General features: G+C 40.6%; 1 protein-coding gene across 3 annotated transcripts in view; it reads left to right on the top strand.

Annotated features, from left to right (window-relative positions):
- Positions 1-14,114, top strand: part of LOC147102448 (vascular endothelial zinc finger 1-like) — a 47,000-nt gene extending 32,886 nt beyond the window's left edge. For 2 of the 3 annotated variants that reach the window (XM_085964911.1, XM_085964908.1), the window contains one exon: positions 2,706-5,281. In XM_085964911.1, coding sequence (XP_085821037.1) covers positions 2,706-2,923 — 218 coding nt within the window. In that variant the 3' untranslated portion in view covers positions 2,924-5,281. The other variant, XM_085964910.1, reaches the window with a different exon arrangement.
- The last annotated feature ends 9,330 nt before the right edge of the window (positions 14,115-23,444 follow it).

Genomic DNA, 23,444 nt, shown 5'->3' with positions numbered 1-23,444 from the left:
TCAGGTGGCAGATTTTTCTGAAATTGTGAGATTAAGATTTTAAAGTGACACAGTCGAATATCATCTCATTTTAATTGTCAGTTAACAGTTGTATTGTGGTGGTTCAAGCTCAAAGCTACAGGTCCCCACAATTTTTAAGACCCAGAACTGAGCTATTTTTAGAAATGCTTTTTTGAGGAAGGGGAAGTGGCTGTATCCTTTCTGAAGCATCTGCTGTAAGAGTTTGCCTCTGAACACTGGGTAAGAATGTGATTGGGCTTGGGTGTTACGCCCCTATGGGTAGATAGCCTGCTAACACTCTGACTAAGTTGATACACAAAGTATGGCCACTTGAGCAAAGCACTATACTGAAAAATGCCAATTTAACAAAGAATCGATGCCTTTGTGGGAAAGTGAGAAAATCTGTAGAAAAGGACTGTAATAAAAATTAGATGCAACCAAGTGATTCACATTTGCTGTTGGGGAGAAGTTACCCTTTTGTCCATTGCTTTTGTACCAAAATCCAAAATTATCAAATACATCCAGCAAATCAAACCATCTCCTGATCCAGTGCTTTTGTTGTTCTGATACAAATTTTGAAGAAGGAAATGAATGTTGGCCTCTCCTCCTAGCTTATTGGTTTAAAAGTGGGTACCATCTTTGCCCTTTGAACTCTTGCCAATACTTGTGCCTCACAATGATTAACACTGACACAATGCTCCATGTGATCTCAACAGTGATTTGTAAAAGTGCCTGTACAACTGATTGGGACTTATCTCGAAGGGTCTATTCTTGCATTGGTATAGTTCCACAATGTCTGGTATAGTTCCAATGTCTGGTACCTTGCTCAAGTGGCTTTTTATCATATGTGAGCCTAAATTCTGAGTGTTGATGGGCTATTCCACTGTAGCAGCATCACCACTCCCCTTCTCACACTAACTTTCCACCACGAGTGGCTAGATAGTGGTTACAAGCCAGAAGCCTGGCTGATTTCTTCCCCTGCCCCTCCTCACTCTTTCACGCACACACACACACCTCCTTACACCTTGTGCTTTTTTTAAGCAGCTTTATCAACTATCGTCCTATTTCTTTTTGTTGTATAACTATACCTAATCTTTGGCAAAAATGCGTATTGCTTTTCTTAGTATTAAAATACTGTCTGCTGTTCATCTGCCCTGTTGCTATATTTTTGTTAAAATTCAGAACACCCAATAGTGCTAAGGTGCACTACATTAGAGCTCCAACATACAGTACCATAGAGTGCTTGGATGCTGGTTTACACTCATCATTCCCCTTGTGGTGTGTTACCAATCTCCGCTATCCTTTCTTCAAGAAATGTTGAGTTGAGAACAGGCTTTCCACACACAGGAGTGCTACTTAGGCAGTTGTCTTGCACTTAATGGCCGCTGATAGAGCAGCAGGAGGGCTGGGGACGATTGCTGACTTATACCATGGCTGTTGAAGTTGCTTAGAGAAATGTTCTTTTTAATATAAATCGTCTGATGGGACTGGATGGTGTGTTGGATTTGCACATTGTGCTTTCACCTCTGGGACCAGATTTTGAATTCCAGCCTGGGCTGATGTGATGAAAGGCTCTCTCTCTCGGATGGTCATAAGGGTCCAACATGAAATGAATTTGGGCAGTCTCATCCTGGTTCCTTGTGGGTCTAAGAATTTGACACAAAAATTGGCAATCTTGGTCAGAGGGTACTCTTCTGAAGTTGAGACAGAGTAGGAGGAACCTTATTCTGTATATGGCCATGCTGTCTCTGACTTGGGAGTGCTTCATGCAGGGAGCTGAAAATAAGAGGTCAGCCATTTTGTTCAGTGCAACATTTAAAATTGCAGCTCTTTAAAGTAACAATCTTACTACAGTTTCAGGCTGTGCACCTGTAGAAGAGGATTAGAGGAAGAGAAATTGTGGGGGTCAGCTACTTTTTGAGCATGTTGATGACTATAGGCCATGGTGCTGGTAGTTAGCCGAGTCTATGGGGCGCAAATGCTACAACTGACTATTTGAAAGTGTGGCCTGTTGCTGAGATTCACTCTTTAAATTTCAATTTTGCTATTCATGATTTTACTAAAACCTGGCTAATTTTTGCAATTGGTTAAAAAGGTGACATTAGAATCTGTCTAGACTGCTGTCTATTCCCTGACATCAGTGGCTAACTCACAAAGCCCTCTAGGGGTAAAAGCTGAACTGTGGATAGATTTTTTAATAATTGGGGACTACCTGTGGCTTAAAAAATTTAAACCCATTCGCGTAATCTGTACAGTATGTGTTGATGCTCTTCGACTGATTTAGACTGTAAAGTGTTAAAGATTTTGGGGTACATTTGGCGATTTTTAATACAAGGCTTTAAAAGTGTCCTGGGAGTGGCAGCGTTGTCCTGGTAGCTTTGAATATGTTGTATACTAATGTCTGTCTATGTATTTTATTTTTCCGTAGAATGCTTTTGTTTTTATATCTGGTAACTACTGTATTGCATGGAAGCCTTTATTATAAGTTAACGATTGCTGTGTTTTGGGATTGGCACATTTTATTTCATACACGTTTCCTAAAATGCTGTCCAGTAAATTTTAAACTCTAACTCTAAATTTCCATTTTCAATCCACTAACCAGAGTTAGACATTAGAAATGAAAAATTGACACTGCTTATTATTTTGTTAGTGTTATGACGAACTTTTAATAGTTTCAACTGCCTGAGTTTGCTTTTTTAATTTAGATTTTCCTCCCATGGATGCCACTTTTCCCCTCGCATCCCCCTTCAGGGGAGGACTTCACTACAGCTACTGTCAATGCCACTCCACAATTGGCCAGCAGGAAGCGCAATTGAAATGGGGCGAGTTGGATTCTGCCTGCTTTCCTGCCACCTCACCCCACCTGACATGGAATGCCTTGGTACTGCGTGGCGCTTCATCTAGCAGCCCAGTTGAGAACTGACCAAACTTACCAAACTGAGGCAAGTGAGTTGGAGTGACAGGCAGCCTTGGGACTCGAACTTGCGAGCTTTGTTTGCAAGGCTTGTTGGGTTGCCTGTGGTATTTTTTTTAGGGGAGGGAGTGGACTTGTAGAAAGAGCGTGAGGGGTTGTACCTGGCGGTGTTCCTGCTACATACTGCTTGATGACGTGGGTGCATTTCAGTGGCATGTAATTCATTTGGGGGAAACTGCTGGTTGTTTACATTAACTGAGATGGTTTTCCCCCCAGCATTTTAGTTTGAGGGGATCCCTGTGCCCATTTTGTGAATCGCTGAATATTGATTTTTACATTTTTGAGTAATCTGGTGAAGATTTTTTTTGCCACAATTTTGATTTTAGTTAGTTTGATAATCAGTTACAAATCTGCCTAATAGTTCTGATTTACTCAATTTTGCCCAGCTATTGATAAAATAAAAGATAAAAATTTGTATAACTAGTTGCACACGGGTAGTCAAGACCAAGTCTTCAGGTGAAGCAGAGGTAAATGACATGGGTCACCATTTTAAGTCATCCATTCTATCCTTTATTTTGATATTTCCATTATAAATTGTTGGTGCTGCATGCCCACATTGATGCAAGAGTGTAATTATACTGTGACAAGTTTACATTGGCAGTTTTGTTATAAATATGGCCGACGGCATTTATTATGGAAAAAGTTGATGGGAAGTGTGTGCAGATGTAAGATTTTTAATATATCATGGATGTATTAAATTTTATATGCATGTTGAATGTTCCTTATTTGGGCATCATTGTTCTGTGACACAATCACACGGGCAGCTGTGTACTTCTGCCTTTAGGTGGACTTTCGTAAGCTCCAAAAAGCTACAGATCCCCATACCGATACCTACAGCAGCACTAATGCACTCTGAGGAAAATTTGCTTTGTGATGACTTTCTGTGGGCAACACCATAGGAGGTCCACTAGTGACTGAAAATAAACTCAGCTGTGTGCCTGCTAATGGAACTCCATTGAAGTTAACTGCTGCTGTCATTCTCTCAAACTATTGGGTGTTTCATATCTTTGCTGGTGTTCCTTTTGGGGTCCCAGATGAATTTCAGTATTGGGGATAAATGAAGTTACTACAGGAGGGAAAAAGTAGAGCAGGAAAAAGCCTTTTTTCTTATCTGGTAACCAATGTTGGTTGCCCTTGCAATTCTTTTGCTTACATCCAACATGGTGCCTTTTTGAGCTCCTGCTCCATTGCCGCTCCAATTTTGTTCCTAGCTGGCCAAGGGGGTGAGTTCCCAAGCTTTTTGTGTACGTTGGTTTGATCCAGCTGTTTGAGTGTGTGGGAATAGCTAACTTGGCTACTTTTTATTTTGCCCCTAATGGGAAACAGTTTGGCCTTTGCTTGACACCTCTCCTTCTCCCTATCTGCCTCTTCTCTTCACCCCCCCTCCCCCCCCCGCTCCCCAAAAAAATGCATAGCCTGGCTCGAGACCTCTCCATGAAGGGTTTTGTGTTTGCAAATACACGACCTACCACTCCACTTAATTTGTTTTCTAAGTGAATATTGCTTTATCTCCTTCTGAAGGTTATAGTTTGTGTATCTATCCCTTTCTGATATATAGCAATATTACCGGTTTCCTATATTTAAAAAAATATAACATGGGATGTCACATTGCTCACCCTACCATAATGTTTTGATGTTACAGCTTCATTTTGAAGTATGAAAACCGTTTTCATCTCATAACTAGCTATTTGGTAATGGTTTATAAATGGTAAAACCATATTGATGAATATAAGGTTAATATTTCATCGCCCCCTATTGTTAACTGGCACTTTGTGCTAATGATCACTTTCTTGTACAAATACGTGATACTGATTTCCAATTGTTATGTACACTGTATCTGAATGGACCTTTTTTTGTGCATAGCTCTGCAGTGACCAATTCCTGAAGACATTTCGAATTGAAATTATGTTCAGTGGATGTGAGCAGAATTTTTTTTAAGATAGAAACTTTGTCATTGGAAATGTGCACATAATGTCTGTAATCACTTGGTTTCCTGTCAGTCTTTGAGTATCCACACAGCTAATTAATATATTCCCACATCTTAAACACGTTGATACTAGTCAGTTAACACAGCATTACTAATGAAGATATTAAGCAATAGGCCTCGTGTATTGTTACCAGAAACCAAACTCCAAAAACAGGAACCTCTGTTTTTCTTCATTGATTTGGGATGGAGAAAGAAAACACCATCTTTAAATTGAGGAAACGTGTTTTTTTTTGTAATGTTAAAAGCTTAACTTTTTTAAAGAGTATTTGTTTGCTAATGAACTTTCTTTTTTCCACCTTCCTCCCTCACAATCCTTTATTCTTCCAGACACCGGTGAGGTTTGCCACACTCCAGCTCCTGCTGCAAGTCCAGTGAATATAACAGTTAGGCCTGTGGAGAGTGTGCCTTTTCTGTCCCAGGTCTTGCCATCGTCTCCACCCTGGTGAAAAATATTGAAAGGAAGTGCCACGGTATTGATGGCTGAATTAGAACCTTATTAACCAGCAGGTATGCTGGTACCTAAAATGAATTAAACCCAGGATCTTCAGTTAATTCTATCAAGAAGATGAGGAGATGTTGAAATGTCTTTCTCCAGGGAGAGAAAAAAAATCAGTTTTGTGGTTTTTCCGACTATGTAAAATTGTGGTCTAATGTCCAGGCTCTGGATTTATTGACTAGTTAAAAGGTAGGCTATACATCTGTCTGTATCATTCCTGTACCTCCATCTGGGAATAGGTTGGTGATTTGTGCTGAAAAATGGACACACGTACTAATGTCTAAAATATGTACATACACAAAGCAATTCTACTAATGGATCCTGTTCTGCCAGAACAAGAAATTAATTTTAATTGATGGAAGGCTAAGGAATTGTTTTTCACTTAATTTGGTTGTATATTGTCACCACTGCTCAATGTTGCATCTAATTATACAAGTTGAACTGATTACACTGGGGAAGGACAGACAGCAAGAAAAAAAACCACACAGGTGGAAAGCCTGGAATGTGCAGGTGTTTTAAATGTTATATAGTACCTGCACTTTTCTTAAAATCTGCATTCTTGTAAATCATCATTTTACTATATAAACGAGTGTAAAGTTGCAACCTTGTTTTAAAGAATGCTCTGAATCACATTGGTGTTGCATTGCACTGGTGTATAAGACGTTCCCCTATATTAATGAGGGCTTGAAAATGGGCATCAAATACAAGAAGGTGCTGTTTTTTCCTGTACAGTTTCCTTTGTGACTGCAGTCATTTGATTTTGCTCTTAAGTTGGATCGTTTTAGAAATTTTATCCACCTTGTGCTTTTTTTGATCTTCAAATATGGAATTTGACCATTTTATATCTACTAGTATTGGGACTTTGTTTCTCTGGTGGCATACAGGTATGAAAAATTCTACTTGTCCAGTGTCCACGAGCTGTTGATTTTGGATCCAACCAGCAGACCATGTTCCTGCAGAGCCCACAGACGTATGGTAGTTCACAATATCATTCTCCATTCTGCTACTGTAGCATTAACACTCTGGCGGTAAGAATGGAGTACTGGAAATGTGCCCCTTCAATCCAGGTCATGAACTGGTATTTTTTTAAGAAAGGATCTACATGGTTTTAGCTTTATTTCTCCTGAAATAATTAATGATATCAAGGCAAATGAAAGCAACTACCTTGCAGGTGCTCTAAAGTAACAGTTTGTACAATTCCCCAGAATTTTACTTTATTGAAACTTACAGAATCATGACTATTACAAAAAAGCAACTTTATTTTAAATCTTTTAAAATGAGATGGACCCATCTTTCTGGCTATACAGAATCTTTCCCTCTATATGCTGCATGCTTTCATTGTGTTGGGTTGCTATTTTGCTTCATGGTGACACTTGCAGTACCCTCCAAAAACTTCCAGAAACAGATAACGTAGTAACTATGTTTAAGATGTTTTGAGGGCTCAGTGGGTAACTGGACAGAGCCCTGCAAACCAGGAAGGACCCATGTTAGGGAAGGGTGAGAGATTAGGCAGCGTTCCCACTCCTGATTGCTACCCAGTTACCTTTGCTGGGAAATGTGTGTGTGTGTGTGGACTGGGATTGATGACAAAATTGGGCTTGGGAATGATGACAAGATACCCCATGTGGTAGAACAGCCAGCCAGTGCTCATTGTCTAGGGCCATGCATGAAAAATGGACAATTCGGGGAGGTACCGAATGGATGCTGTTGCCTGCAACAGTATGGCAGCAGGTGTCTTTCTCGTGAGAATTTTTATTAGAGGAGAATTATTGATTGAATTGTGCACGTTATTCTGTGAGTTGCTCAATTTTTTTTCATAACTGATTGATTGAAAAATGATCCTCGTCATTCTGCCATGTGTACGGTATGCCAACCGTAAGAAAAGCACCTGCCCAGGTTTTTACCAGTAGAAGTTTAACAACCAACCTGTGGTGTCTAAAGCTAGACCTAACTTTCTGTTCCTTTTGACTCTTAAATGTTCAGCATTTTGGAAATGATTTCCTAACTTTAAATTTCTAAAACACAGTTTATTGTAACTCTGTGATTCTGGTTTCATAGTTTGGTCTTTTACTTTGTTTTTAACTGTTCAGTAATATTTTTAGTGAGGTACAGTATTAGGCTGTAGTTTAATTATACACCAATGCGTGTGGTTACAGTCCTGGTATCGAATATTCTAACATCTAAAGTGTCCTATATTCATGAACCTTGCAATACTCATATGGAGGAGGACTGGTCTGCCTCAAATGTTTTATGATCGGCATTTGCATTTATGGGATGGTCCATAATTAAACATTCTCACAAGTGTACAAGTAATGTCTTCAGTTTACTTATCCCTTTCTATCCTTTCTACTACTTTTTGAATACCCCGGGCTCAAAGTATATTTATCAAAATACAGCTATATTAGTGTATTTTAAAGACCACAATTCCTTGATTGGCATTTTACAGTATATTCTGAATCTGTTTTTCTAGCCTAAGCAAGGCGTACCTGCCTTCCTCCAACTTTGGCCCTCTTCCCAATTCCTAATACAGGACTAAGCAGATTATAGTTGCATGAAATCAAATATTAACTTTTACTTTTGGAAAATGCTCTATGGAGGGATGAAGTACAATTGAAACACATTGCTCCTTTTAAAAGTATCCCTCTTGTGGGGAAAAATACAAATTCGATCAACCTGTATGAAGGAACTGGATATGTCCTGGGTTCAAATGAAGGGTCTGTCTTTTTTTAAGAATTGACGTATGGGGAGAACCAATAACAAAAAAAGAAAACCTGGCAAAGGTTGGAAATCTAAAGCAAAAACACAAACTGCTGGAAATGCGCAGCCTGACCGTTCGCATGTGTAACGAGAAGAGACAAGTTAATGTTCTCACTGTAACCTTTTTTTAGAATTGAAAACTGAAAGTTCTGCCACATCTCCAAGTCCTTCATGCAATCAAAGATTGTGAAATAGAGAAAAAGTTCAGTTTCCCCAGTATCATTGCTCTCCACACATGCATGTTTAAAAACTGTTTACAACTGTGCTCTGTGCAGTAGTGCTGCTTACTACCTCAGCAACCTTTTCACTTTCCTTGTTGGGAAATAACCCATTGTACACTTTTGAAAGTTGTTGAAGAATTATGCACCCTATTGTAAATTAAAAATGTTTTCACAGACTTATTAGTTTTGTTAAAATTATGCATTGTGTATATTTCTAATGCATTGGTTAAGCATTTTTTTGTTTTTCCTTATAACCTTGCTTTTACAACCTTAATCATGGACTCAAAAAATGAATACTTTGCTGTTTTTGTAAGTGTGCAAGATATTGTCTTGTTTGCACAATTGAAAGTATCACCTTTGGGTCCTCTGGCTTCTTTAAAAAAAAAAAAGAATTGTCAGTTTTTATAGGGAACCTAAATCCTGTTCTACATCACCTAGACATGAAAAATATTTTTAAAATTTACGACGGCAGTTAAATAACTGAACGTGCCTCACTTGTAGCGGGTTGTTGCACTGTTTGTGCAGTTCATTACGTATGGCACTGTTGTAAAAACCTTCCATTAATGTGTGGGCAATAACATCTCAAGATGGAAGTTCATTTGCCAAGCAGGGGTTTGACATGGGTTGATTGAGAGTAACTGGTCACATTGTGCCCTACTCCAGTGCTCAACAGTTGTCGACTAGTTACGATTCCGAGGATTTAGATAGTTTGTCTCGTGTAGATGGATGCTTATTGGGGAATCGTAAAAGATGCTGCACGGTCCGGAAGTAGAGAGAATGAAAAAACTTGTGTGTGGCACAGTGACTACCTGTACTATAAATGGCTTCCCACTAAGGGCTTTTTTCATTTATAAATATAAAAACACTTTTATTTTCCCTGTGGAATGTGCAATCCATGGACACCTGATCTGCTCAGACTTCTCTACCAGTACATAAGAAATAGGAGCAGGAGTAGGCCAAACAGCCCTCGAGCCTGCTCCGCCATTCAGTAAGGTCATGGCTGATCTTCAACCCCAACTCTATTTTTCTGCCCGGTCCCCATATCACTTGATTTCCCTAGAGTCCAAGACTTAGCGATCTCAACCTTGAATATACAACAATTCAGCATCCCCAGCAATTTGGGGTAGAGAATGCCAAAGATTCACAACCCTCTGAGAACAATACTGCTCTGAAACTGACTGGTAGAAGCTGGACAAGAGTAGCCTAATATCCATTTATTGTTCATCACCCTCACTGTGGAAAGTTCTTTATCTCCACTCAGTACCTCGTCACCTAATGTACTAAAGGCAAATTTTGAAAATTAAAATGTGTACAATATTGCAAGTCCAAGCCCGTATCCTATTGCCAATAGCATAGCGTGTTAGGGCTTCAACATTCTAAACCAAAATGGTGTCCGCAGTAAGTACGCTTTGATAGGTTCGGGTTGGAGCATAAATACAGTGGGAAAACAATTAACCTTTTACTGGCTCCTTTTTGTGTTGAAAAAACAAATGTAGGTGGGATGTGAGAGCAAAACATAGTATTAGGAATTCTCAATTGGTTCTTAACTGTTGTTAGTTCTGTTGACTTTGATGGAAAAACAGGAATGTGCTTCCATGAGTTCCTATCTACCTAATCAGACATCTTCGAATTCCATTGCCACATTTTACTATCGCCTTAAGATCGAACAGTCTTACCTTGTAGCCTTTCTTTTTAAACTGATAGTAATTAGGAGTTACAGTTCAAGTGTGGAAAGCTGGCACCACAATGATTTTATCCGTAGTGTGTTTTTTTCCCTTGTCTAGTTGTCTTTATTTTCTTTCCCTGTTCCATTAAAGAGAATGGGCAGCCAACCTGCTCCCAGCCCCCTCTGTGGCTGCCAGGAGGTATACAGAGGGAGAGATGGATTTTTTTTTGGTTTATCCTCCCCGTGATGGATTCAACGAAACTAACAAATCTGGTAGAAGAGTTTTCAAAGATAGTACTTGTATATATGAGTTATATTTTACAGTTAGTCACTAATCACCTGCTTAGGATGCATGGTATAATTCTATTATCTATAGCTTTTTTAACCAGCTGAAACAAGGGAAAGAAATGGGTATGGTTTCCTAGTGATTGTGGTACTGGACAAGCAATTCAGAAGTTGAGTTCAAATCCCACCATGGCAAGTTGGGAAATGGAATTCATTAAAAAAAAATCTGGTGATTTGTGGGCTGACACCAGATAAAAGTGACTGAAAATTGTTTTAAAAAAACCTAACTGGTTCACGAATGTTCTTCAGGGAAGGGAACATGCCACCCCTACCCGGTCTGGCCTACGTCTGACTCTAGTCCCACACCACAGGGTTGACTCTTAATGCCCTCAGGGCAACTAGGGCTGGGTAATAAATGACTGACAGCCTTGCCTGCAATGCCCACATCCCAAGAATAGAAAAAGAAGCAAGCAGGTGTTCGTAGGGAGGGGAAAAGAAGAGGCGTTGGCAGATTTTTGTTACTAGCTCAAACCAACTGTGATGGTACCTTTATGAAACTCGGCATTTTTTCCCCTCTGCTAAAAGGGATTTTATGTGCTATTCCACGTGATCTGAAGTTAGGAGTAGAGGTACATTGGGGTACAGGCGAAGGAGCTTTGCTTTGCATCTGTCAATGTAATTTACATGTGCAATATGGGCTTCTGATAATTCCTAGTTATGAAAATTAAAGTATGTAATTATAACTAGTTAACATAAATTAAACCTAATTGCACTGACAAAATTGTCTTTCCCCTGTAATGATGATCCTGTAAATACCTACACCACCAGCGGAGTGCCACAATAAAAGCTTTATCTGATGGTGACCTTTCACGAGAGAGTAAAGTTGGAACTAGGCCATTCAGGAGGGAAACCAGGAAGCACTTTTTCCCACCCAAAGGGTAGTAGAAACCTGGAATTATCTCCGCTAAAAGGCTGAGGCTGCTGGGACAATTGGAGCTTTAAAGGCTGAGATTGATAGATAAGGATATCCAGGGATACGGAGTTGAGGTACAGATCAGCCAGGATCTGATTGAATGGCAGAGCAGGCACAAGGGGCTGATCCTGCGTCCATATACAGAGGTTTTGTTTGGGGCCACAATCGCAGCAAAATATCAATAATTATTGAAGAATGATCGGGAATTGAAATACATCTTGTTATTGAGCTGTAGTTTGCAGACATTTCAACCGACTTGCAAACTAGCAACTATGAAGCAGCATGGAGTATTTTAACATTACACTTCTCCATTGACCAACCTCTGCTAAAAGTACTTGCACTGTTTGAGGTATGGACATATGTACAAACATTGCAACAACCGTCTCCTAATTAAACTCCTTGGGGTGGGGGGCGGCAGGAGTTTAAAAAAATCGTGTGTATATATAAAGACTTTGGACCTTCTGTTTGTCAGAAAAGGCATAACATTGCAGCACATTCCATGTTCTTGTATCTGTTTGTTTCAGTGTTAATGTTATGCTATAACTCTGCCTTTCATTTAGGGTATGCTTTCCCCTTGAGTTAAAAATGTAAAATAATTCTTAATTTCTCGTTTGAAACCGTAAACTTGGTCTGAGATTATATGGAGTCATTTGTGGAAATCAAAAATGATAGACTTTAAAAAACCATGGGGGGGAAATCCACTCTTGTACTGCAATCTGCATTTTTAACTTGTCTGTCTTTGCTTGTGAGCGCTGTTCTGGGGGAAAGTCTGCTGAAAGTGGAGAGTACTTTCAGGGCCGAATATCTGTTCCATTCTGTACTAAATACAATGTGTAGGTGATTTTAAAATGAACCTGGAAGTTGTCTCTATGTGCGGTAATGCTGTTTTCGAGGTGCTGTTGCAAGGAGCTAGGTTACTAAGCAACATTGTCGTATAGTACATTCATTCTTATTGCTTCTGATTTGAATGAAATTCCTTTTAAGGAAAACTGCCAATTGCCTGACTTTTTCTCCATAAGCGTGGAATATTGTAATTGTATTAGTGGGTCATTAATTATGGAGAAAAATTGACATTTTCCAGTTTTTATTACGAGGAACTTGATCGCTAAAGAGTGCAAATCTGCCTTTGAATCGGTTTTCAGAAAGGATTCTAGAATTGGTGTATGTGAGTTCCCAGTATCTGGCATCAGCTTTGTCTCTTTAGTTGAGCCAAGAATTATGACCTTGCAGTACAAAAATCAGCATATTTAGTGATTTTTACCATGGGTTTTGGTTTTTGTGTGTTGCCCGTTAACCACACTCCTGTGCCAAAATTTGGCTCGCTGATAGAGGGCTGAGTTTAGCCAAATGCATTCTCTCTGCTCTTTTGGACTCCTGGCCAGTTTCACGAACGATGCCAAGACACAATTCAGCTAGAAATTGTACCCAACTAGAATAGGCTTCTACCATTATGTATAATAAGGCATGTTGAAAACATCACTTTAAAACATTGTACTGAAATCCTGTCATAAAATATTAGGAAAACGTGCAGCAGCTATTGTGGAAAACTGGGTTTTAGTGTGTTTTTAATTTCCAATGAATTTTACTAAATAGCCCTAGACACTGACCTTTCACGAGGTTATAGTGAATAGGTATGGTACACCTCCATTTCAGTGCATGATATCAGCAAGCCCTTCCCGTCCCACAACATGAAATCTTGGACACTAATTGAAGGATTGTACGCTCCACACCATGGAGTTTACCATTTGTAAGGGACAGGTGATATATAGTTTAACTTGTGAAGCGTTACATCTCAAAACAAGATGCTAATTTACAAAAACAATTCTCAACCTGATTATAACAAGGACAGTTTAATATTTGCACTGTATATAGAATTTCTGTTGTCTGCTACTACTTTTTTTGTTGGTTCTAATGCAGTAATGTTACAAAGGGATATGAATGTCACAGCACCGAGACTGTGGAGCTCTCCCAACAACTGTAAGAAATAATTCCTAACCTTAAACAAAAATTGTAATCTGCATATATAATACAAAATAATAGATGCCTGGAAGTGGTTTCAAGGGTTTACTTTTGTAGCCAATTGTCCTGTGACCTCCCTGATTAGATTACAGTCTTTATAAATCACTTCCAGATATTCGTTATTCTCTATTTATTTCTGACCCCTACCAGGACCTTTGAGGGGGGGGAGGGGAGGTGGGATGGGGTGAATGTGAATTCCTGAAATATATATTTTCAGCAGCGTTCTCTTTGGAACTTTCTACGGTAACAACTGTGGAGAACCAGTTGTGATTGGTTGCTGCACTGTTGGAACATATATGGCATCACTCATGGGATCGTCAGCCCTTGTATTCAGTGCTTTTTTTCAGTCATTGCCTACAGTTTTTTTAACATGTATTTTTTAATGATTATCAGGTTTTTGAACATACTAGATTTACTGTGTTTTGCTGACTATCAAGCCACACTGTGCAGTGAAGACACCTGCTGCCATACTTTCTGTCTGCTTGTATTAAATTCTTAAAACTACCTTTTGTGTCTACTGCTCTGCCTAGTATTTGCGTATAGTACAAAATTGTGTCACGATAAAAATGATTTCCTGTTATATTCTTGTGTTCTGATAACATTTTGCTTTTTATATATCTTGTGCTGTATATTCAGTGTAACTTTTAGCAGGAAGAAAATGTTACCTGACCATAGATTTGTAGATAACCTGTTCAGTATGTATTATTGAAACTTTGAATAAATTTTTTTGTTATTAGATGTGATTCACTTTTTCTATTTAAATGACTTAGCTGAAATATCTGCCCGTTCATTCTGGGTAGGCTCATGGGCGAGTATCTATGGGAAGTGTTCATGGAATCTGAATCATAGATCGATCTACACCGCTCACGGCTTTCCTCCAATCAGCGATACATCTCTAATCTCCGCTGATTCAGGACGACTTGATGCAGTTACTGAGTGGAAAAAATTCACTCGTTAGCATGGACATCACGACCTAGATTTTAACATTGTCAGTGATGTTTATGATTGGAAAACCTAGACCCGTATCTTTAGATGAGTGTAACTACTATCAAGAACCAGCTGAAGTCCAAGAAAGAGGATTTTTTTTTTTTTTACTGTAACATAACTAGTAGTACTAAATTGAAAAGCCACAAGTGTCTTTCTCATCTCTCTGGGTATCTCTGCCATTCCAATACTGGAGCAGAGTGTGCTAGCAGGTTATTTACTATAGGGCTCTGCTCCTCAGTAACCAGCCACTAGATGGTGTGTGAGACTGGCCAGAACTGACTCTCTTGCTTCCATTTTCCCCCCTCTTGTTTCTGCCCTGCAGGTGAGGCTGGCCGGGTACAAACCTGGCATGGTACATTCTGTACAGCATCTGAAGAGACCAGGAAAGATAGGCAAGCTGGGGGACCCGATAAATAATCCTGGGGCAGTGGTTTAGCATCAATTGATTCAGTCATTGGGTGTAGAATGGAGGAGCACTTCCACATAATCTGACATGTAATCCATGAAGTTGCATTTTAAGTCATAGCTTTTAACTTTTATTTGAAGCCTGGCGTCGTCGACCAGTTCTGACCAGGACTACCAGATAAAGCAAAGGGTTTAATTTCCAGGGAGAGATGATACTCGGCATGACCAACCCTGATGCGCCATTAACCTTCAGGAGGTGTGACAAGATTTTCACGGGATCAATAATGGCAGGAACAGATGCAATCTCGAAGCTGAAAGGATTCCTCTAGTGAGTGAGAGGCTGTCGGTGGAACCTACAAGGGGAATAGATTTGTTTAAAAATCAGTTACAGTAGATGACAACTTGTAGGTTTGATCCTTTAAATGCTAATGGTGTATGTGAACACAGTACTGCAGCTTTTCATTTGTTGCCCTGATCTGTTATATGGGAATATTTCAGTAGTATCCTGGAGTTCGATGAAAAGGAGACATTCAGCACAGAAAAAATATAATTCATTTATTAATTCTTTGGTACCGTCTGAAATTTGATGCCAATTTAAATAGAGGTATTAAATCGTAACCCAAAAGGGAACTTAAAGCCTTCATCAACTGAAGGCTGTCCTTAGGTAACTGGATGTTGGAAATCCTGCAGTTCTGCATTGCAGAATTGTTCATTGCTCCAAAGAGATTTTATTGACTTGTTAGGCCGGAAATAATATGATCAGAAATCAGCCCTTCTGTTTTATCGAAGAACAAGATTACCCACTTTCAGTTAGTAGAGAGATTTCTTGTTATATATGCAATCGCTGTGGGTTAGGGAATAGAAAATCAGCCAGGGTTCCTGCTCCTGGTCGCGAGGTAGCAACCCCCTGCTAGAATAGCATATGTGTACGTAAGCAGGTGAGGGCAGGACTGAACTCGGTTGCGATGTCCTTTACAGTGCAGTAACCTGTTGATACTGTCGAGGTTCACACGTGAACAATGGCCGCCTGGGCAAGGTACCAGAGGGTAATTACCATCAGTGTGGCTTTGCCTCGGTGAAGGAGATGACCTTCAGGAGAGGAAATGGAGGAGACAAAATGGCCAAGAAAATGTATTCCTCAAAGAATCCCCATGTAGATATTGTTTTAAGCAAAAGTTGCTACTTCATTCTCTACATTGCTTTAGTAACCCAATTCCAATTTTGTCAATTTGAATCTACTGTTGAGCTGTGACCTTGGCCCCAGAATCCTATTAATACTTCACTGGATATTTATAGCTTTGTTACAAACTGACTGAAGATCCAAAATATAAAATCTTGCCAGGGTTTATTGCTGCCTTTTTTTCTTGTTTCCAGTTCCACCTCTTCCAACCCCTAAGGTTTTCAGCCTTGGCTGTTTTAATGATTCAAATCCTGGAAGTGATGTGACTGGAATGAAAATTCATCCAATTACTCAGAGCAGTGCTTGTGTAATCGGGATTTATTGATAACTCCAAACTGTACTGATTAGTGACTGGGGGGGAATTCAACCCCCCACCACCAAAAACAAAAATGGTTTGTTTTTCTGGTCCAGATAAGGAATTCATATATAATTGAGCTCCTCGTTGATTTGATTATAATATGTTCATTGTTTTTCATTTCCCCTGACCCTTGTTTCTCTGATATTTAACAGGCTAATGCTTATCAGAAAGCAGTGTGAAATTGTTTCACTTCGATAATCTAATGCGCTTAAAGAAGTTTTAATATTTTTTATAATCTCAATCATGTAATGCATATGCCACTCTATTGCTCTTTCATTTGTCATCATTTGTAATGATAAAAATGAATGCTATTTAAAATAGTCTGTATGCAAGTACAATTAGAACATAACATAAGAAATAGGAGCAGGAGTAGGCCAATCGGCCCCTCGAGCCTGCTCCGCCATTCAATAAGATCATGGCTGATCTGATCCTAACCGCCAATCCACTATCTCAGAACCATCTCCTGAATCTAACAGAATTAGACACACGAAATAGGAGCAGGATCAGGCTACACGGCCCCTGGGCCCGCTCCGCTACCCACAGGGCCATGACCGATCCGAACCTAGACTCATGTCCAAATTCCTGCCCGCTCCCCGTAACCCTTAATTCCCTTCTAGGAAACTGTCTATTTCTGTTTTAAATTTATGTAATGATGTAGCTTCTACAGCTTTTTGGGGCAGCATATTCCATGGACCTACCACCCTCTGAGTGAAGTAGTTCCTCCTCATCTCAGTTTTGAAAGAGCAGCCCCTTATTTTAAGACTATGCCCCCTAGTTCTAGTTTCACCCATCATCGGAAACATCTTCCCCGCATCCACCCGATCCAACCCCTTCACAATCTTATATGTTTCAATAAGATCGCCTCTCATTCTTCTGAACTCCAATGAGTATAGTCCCAATCTACTCAACCTCTCCTCATATGTCCATCCCCGGGATTAACCGAGTGAACCTTCTTTGTACTGACTCGAGAGCAAGTATGTCCTTTCTTAAGTATGGACACCAAAACTGTATGCAGTATTCCAGGTGCGGTCTCACCAATACCTTGTACAACTGAAGCAATACCTCCCTATTTTTATATTCTATCCCCCTAGCAATGAAAGCCAACATTCCATTGGCCTTCTTAATCACTTGCTGCACCTGCATACTAACCTTGGCCAATCTCATCTGGAATGATGTACGTGAGGACTCTACAATTGTGCTTAGTGTTCCTACAATAGGAAGGGGGTGGGGGGCAAAAAAAAATCAGCCGGGTTGTCTAATCTTCATTGTTATGCTGTGCCCCAGCTAGAAAGTAGATGTTGGGTGAAGACAGGATTAAGCTGGGTTTGATCCAGTCTGCAGTCGGATCAACTCCCCCTCTAGTCTCGCATGTGAAGAATGGTCACTTGACTGAACACTGGAGGGCTGCCACCACCTATGGGGCCATAGCCCAATGAGGAACATCACCCTCAGCAGGGAAGGGGTTAAATTGGGGTTGGCAAGTGGGGGGGGGGGGGGAGAGAGAGAGAGAGTTAAAAATGGCTGGAAGTGAGTTTAAGGCAGTAATTCAGGCAAGTGATTTCTGATGCTGACAGCTCAGACAGTCCTATATTCAATCGAGGCATTTGATCAACTTGTCAACTCACTGACCAGTGAGGCCAGGACATTGGAATGGGTGCTATAATGGGAAGACAGTAGGGTTGGTTTTCTGGAAAGATGAGATCAAATGGATTGAAGTGTCATGTTCATTGCCCACTTTGATTACTTGTGTTTAGAAAAGGGAAAAGATTTTAAGGAAATTAGAAACCCAGTGTTTAAGACAGAATTTAAGGATATGCTACATTTTCTAGCTCACCACCTGTCACTTATTAAGATGATTTTGGAACAATGCTGTTTAGTTTAAAAATTGTTGACAGACCGGAGATGGGTAATTGTGACTTCTTTACACTGACTTCCTTTAGAAGAACATTAATGTCATGTTCTCTTTGTGTATAAATGTATTTATTCCTGCTTTTTTGCCCCTATCTTTATTCCTGGGAGGACAGGATGGTCTGGGTCCCATAACCACTGTCAGTAAAGCTCTGCAGGCAGCCACCCGGAGGAATAAAGCTAACGTGACTGAAACAACACAGTTCAAAGTGATGTTTAAACACATGTTGTGTAACCTGTTATGTGGAGAGCTGATTTTTTCAGATTTGGTTCAGTGGTTGCACTGTCATCTCCGAGTCAGAAGGTGGTGGGTTCAAGCCCCACTCTAGAGACTTGAGCACATGAACTAGGCTGGCACTTCTGTGCAGTGCTGAGGGAGTGCTGCACTGTCGGAGGTGCTGTGTTTTGGATGAGCGGTTAAACCGAGACCCCGTCTGCCCTCAGGTGGACGTAAAAGATCCCAACGCACTATTCGAAGGAGAGTTCTCCCTGGTGTCCGGGTCAACATTTATCCCTGAACCAATGCCTAAAACAAGTTATCTGGTCATTTATCTCATGAGGCGATCTTATTGAAACATATAAGATTGTGAAGGGGCTTGATCGGGTGGATGCAGTGAGGATGTTCCCAATGATGGGTGAAACTAGAACTAGGGGGCATAATCTTAAAATAAGGGGCTGCTCTTTCAAAACTGAGATGAGGAGAAACTTCTTCACTCAGAGGGTGGTAGGTTTGTGGAATTTGCTGCCCCAGAAAGCTGTGGCAGCTACATCATTAAATAAATTTAAAACAGAAATAGATAGTTTCCTAGAAGTAAAGGAAATTAAGGGTTACGGGGAGCGGGCAGGAAATTGGACACGAGTCTAGGTTCGGAATGGTCATGGCCCTGTGGGTAGTGGAGCGGGCCCAGGGGCCGTGTAGCCTGGTTCTGCTCCTACTTCTTGTGTTCTAATTCTGTGTTAGATTTCAGGAGATGGTTTTATTCCTGTTCCTGGCTGGGGTGGAGATCGCCTTTACAGAAGGTAAGTACTGTAGAAAATATAGGGACAGAGTGAGCTCCTGGAAGAGTTTTGATCGCCTAGATGGGTCGGAGAGGAATTTCCCAGATTTTTTCTCCCAAATTGGCCATTGGGTTTTTTATCTGGTTTTTCGCCTCTCCCGGGAGATCACATGGGTTCGGGTGGGATGGAGAGTGATAGAAGATTTGAGGTTAGGATCAGATCAGCCATGATCTTATTGAATGGTGGAGCAGGCTCGAGGGGCCGATTGGCCTACTCCTGCTCCTATTTCTTATGTTCTTATGCTGTTTGTGGGAGCTTGCTGTGTGCAAATTGCTGCCGCGTTTCCTACATTACAACAGTGACAATACTTCAAAACTACTGTAAAGCGCTTTGGGGCCTGAGGTTGAGAAAGGTGCTACATAAATGCAAGTCTTCAAGTCGAGCCCTGTTTTAACACACACAAAACATATGCAGGGCATACAAAGAGGAAAATACATAGTGTGGTGCAGTACAGATTTATTTAGGAAATGTTGATTTATACAATACAAAAGGAATTGAAATACATTTACATGGAGTAAAGAAAAGTATTTAGATAGTGTATTTTACGTCCTCGGGATGCCCCAAAGTGCTTTGAAGTGAAGGAACTATTTAAACAAACGGCGGTCATTTTGTACACAGCAAAGTCTCTCAAAAAGCCAAGAGGTGAATGATCAGTTAATCTATATTTGTTGTTTAATGAAATATGAATGTTGGTCGTGGCACTGGGACAACGCCATGCTCCTCTTCAAGTAGTGCCATGGGATCTTTTAACATCCACCTGAACCTACTGGAACAGGCAGACAGTGTCTCGTTTTAACGTTAGACCCAAAGGGCAACACGTCTGATAATGCAGTACTTAGAAATGTCAGCCTAGATTTTAGTGACTAATGACGTGTTGGACTGACCTATTTAAATGAACAATTAACAGATTAACATTTACAAAGGGGACACGAAGGCCGGATTAATTTACAGTTGGAGAGTGTAAGAGAGACAAAACTGCATATTTAAAGGAATATTAATTGCTATAAATAAAGTCAATGCGTATTTTCCATAGAAATTTTGGATTTCTACCTTATACTCTTAACTTTTTATCTTCTTGGGCACGTCCTGAATTATCTTTATCAATCCTTATCAAAGAGGCTTCACCTGGTTGACTTTAGTAATTTTGATGAAAGGTCCCATTCAGAACATTTACCTTTTTTCTTTCAGATGCTCACCTGACCTGCTGTGTCCTTCCAGTATTTCCTGTTTTTATTTCAGATTGCCAGCACTGGCATTTCCAAGAAAAAAAAATCTTTGGAAATGAAGTGGCTGAGTACCCGTGGCCATTCCGGCAGGGGTGTGCAGAAAGTGCCTGAAAATACTTGGGGTCCTGGCCTGACGTCGAGGATGCCACAGGACCCTCCGCCAACCCTTTACAAGGCCAACAGCACAGGGGAGGGGGTGGGTTGGGGACTTCCAATGTCGGAACTTCCATCTCCCTGGCCTCCTGTTGGTGGGGGCAGGATCGCCTGGTAAGACAACAACAACAACTTGTATTTATATAGCGCCTTTAACGTAGTAAAACGTCCCAAGGCGCTGCACAGGAGTATTTTAAGACAAAAAAAAAATTTGACACCGATCCACATAAGGATAAATTAGGGCAGGTGACCAAAAACTTGGTCAAAGAGGTAGGTTTTAAGGAGCTTCTTAAAGGAGGAAAGAGAGGTAGCGAGGTGGAGAAGTTTAGACAAGGAATTCCAGAGCTTAGGGCCCAGGCAACAGAAGGCACGGCCACCAAAGGTTGAGTGATTATAATCGGGGATGCTCAAGAGGGAAGAATTAGAGGAGTGCAGATATTTTGGGGTGGGGGGGGGGGGCTGAAGGAGATTACAGAGATAGAAAGGGGCGAGGCCATGGAGGGATTTGAAAACAAGGCTGAGAATTTTGAAGACCAGGTATAGCAGGCTGGCAATAGGTACATGTGGACCCCACTTGGGGGTCCAGGCCAGACGAGTTGGCTGGAGCCCTGCAGAAAACCAGTGAAGTATTTTTTTAATTGTTTAACTGTGTTATTTAGAGAACTGTGGCTGGGCACTTGCAACCAGGGTGAAGCATTGAGTCGTCATGTCCTCCAGCAGTTTTAAAGAAATTGCTGTTTCCTGTCTGCCCTCTGAGCTGGAGAACCGTGCATGATGCAGGATAACTTGAAGCACACGGAAAGTAAGTTAACTTTTACAAAAAGGATGAGCAAGTTTGATAAAACTCAAAGAATATTGGAAATAAACAACTGCCCTCCTTCAGTGTGGTAATAAAACAAACAATGGAGGTGGATGGAGTTCAAGAGGAGGAATGTGTAACTAGGTAGAGAAAAGTAAAGCAGACTTACATTTACGTAGCGCCTTTCACAACCTCAGGATGCCCCAAAGTGCCTTACAGCCAATGAAGCACCTGGAATACTGCGTACAGTTTTGGTTTCCATATTTAAGAAAAGATATACTTGTTCTCGAGGCGGTTCAGAGAAGGTTCACTCGGTTGATTCCAGAGATGAGGGGGTTGACGTATGAGGAAAGGTTGAGTAGGTTGGGACTCTACTCATTGGAGTTCAGAAGAATGAGAGGCGATCTTATCGAAACATATAAAATTGTGAGGGGGCTTGATCGGGTGGATGCGGTGAGGATGTTTCCACTGATGGGTGAGGCTAGAACTAGGGGGCATAATCTTAGAATAAGGGGCTGCCCTTTCAAAACTGAGATGAAGAGAAACTTCTTCACTCAGAGGGTAGTAAATCTATGGAATTTGCTACCCCAGAGAGCTGTGGAAGCTGCAACATTAAATAAATTTAAAATGGAGATAGACATTTTCCTAGCAGATAAGGGAATTAGGGGTTACGGGGAGAGGGCAGGAAAGTGGACGTGAGTCTAGATTCGGATCAGCCATGATTCTATTGAATGGCGGAGCAGGCCCGAGGGGCCGTATGGCCTACTGCTCCTATTTCTTATGTTATGTTCTAGCCCAACGAGGATGTTAAAGAAGAATATGAATAGAAATGGGCAAGAATAAAGACACTGAAACTAAAATTAAAAATAAATAAATAAAAATAAGTAGTTTAACTCTTCCCTTGAAATAGCAGACAAAGGAATTTCACACACATTTATTAAGCGTCCCCGCGCTGATATCCCACAACGTAAGTTCAAGGCCTGGCGGGTTTAGGAACAGGCGCCAGTGACAATTAACACACAAAAATAATGGTCTGTAAAATGAAACCAAAGTCAGAATATAGAAGCAATAAGCCGAAGTCTGGAGTACTCCTGAGTTTATCATATTCAGTTATTACTTCAATAGTCAAAATTGTGGATTGATGTGCTCGGAATGTGTTGCCTTCATGGGTTTTAATTGTTAAATGAGTTTGTCTTTAATAATGGATGGTCGAAATTACATTTTGATGGTATATGGACATGAGTGTTTAATATTCTTACATTGATAAGCTATATAATAGGCAGTTTTTGTCCTAATATTGTCCTCTCTCCTTTTGCTGTATTCTTTTTCAGTCTGGGTTACCATGCAGTGTGCACATGCTCAACATCAACAACTTGTGTGTGTATGTATGTATATAATTAGTAAAACGTCCCAAGGGGCTTCACAGGAGCGTTATCAAACAAAATTTGACACCGAGCCACATAAGGAGAAATTAGGACAGATGACCAAACGCTTGGTCAAAGAGGTAGGTTTTAAGGAGCGTCTTAAAGGAGGAGAGCGAGGCGGAGAGGTCTAGGCCGGGAATTCCAGAGCTTAGGGCCTTGGCAGCTGAAGGCATGGCCGCCAATGGTTGAGTGATTTAAAATTGTGCATCATGCACTATTCTGCAGCTCAGAGGACAGACAGGAAACAGCAATTTCTTTAAAACTGCTGGACGACATGGTGACTCAATGCTTCCCCATGGTTGCAAGTGCTCAGCCACAGTTCTCTCCAATAATATTGCAGTAGTTGTCGTTTCCATGGTGAAAAATGATGCCGCAAAGTCTTGGGAGCTGTTACTAGCTCCAGTAGTGACTTCACCACAATGCATAAGGATTCTGCTGAATCTATTCATGAATTTTCTTTTTAAATCTTCCACCACGATGTTTACTACAATCAGAATGGATTTTTTGTTGTCAATGGGAAAATCGTAAGCTTTTCTCCCTGCAGTTGAGAATTTTGACAAGCAATGA

This window comes from Somniosus microcephalus, chromosome 22 (assembly GCF_052327205.1).
Source record: "Somniosus microcephalus isolate GS21.2 chromosome 22, FLI_Smic_1.0, whole genome shotgun sequence".
Taxonomy (NCBI): domain Eukaryota; kingdom Metazoa; phylum Chordata; class Chondrichthyes; order Squaliformes; family Somniosidae; genus Somniosus; species Somniosus microcephalus.
Note: the sequence above shows the minus strand (reverse complement) of the source record. Positions and strands in the feature narration are given on the sequence as shown.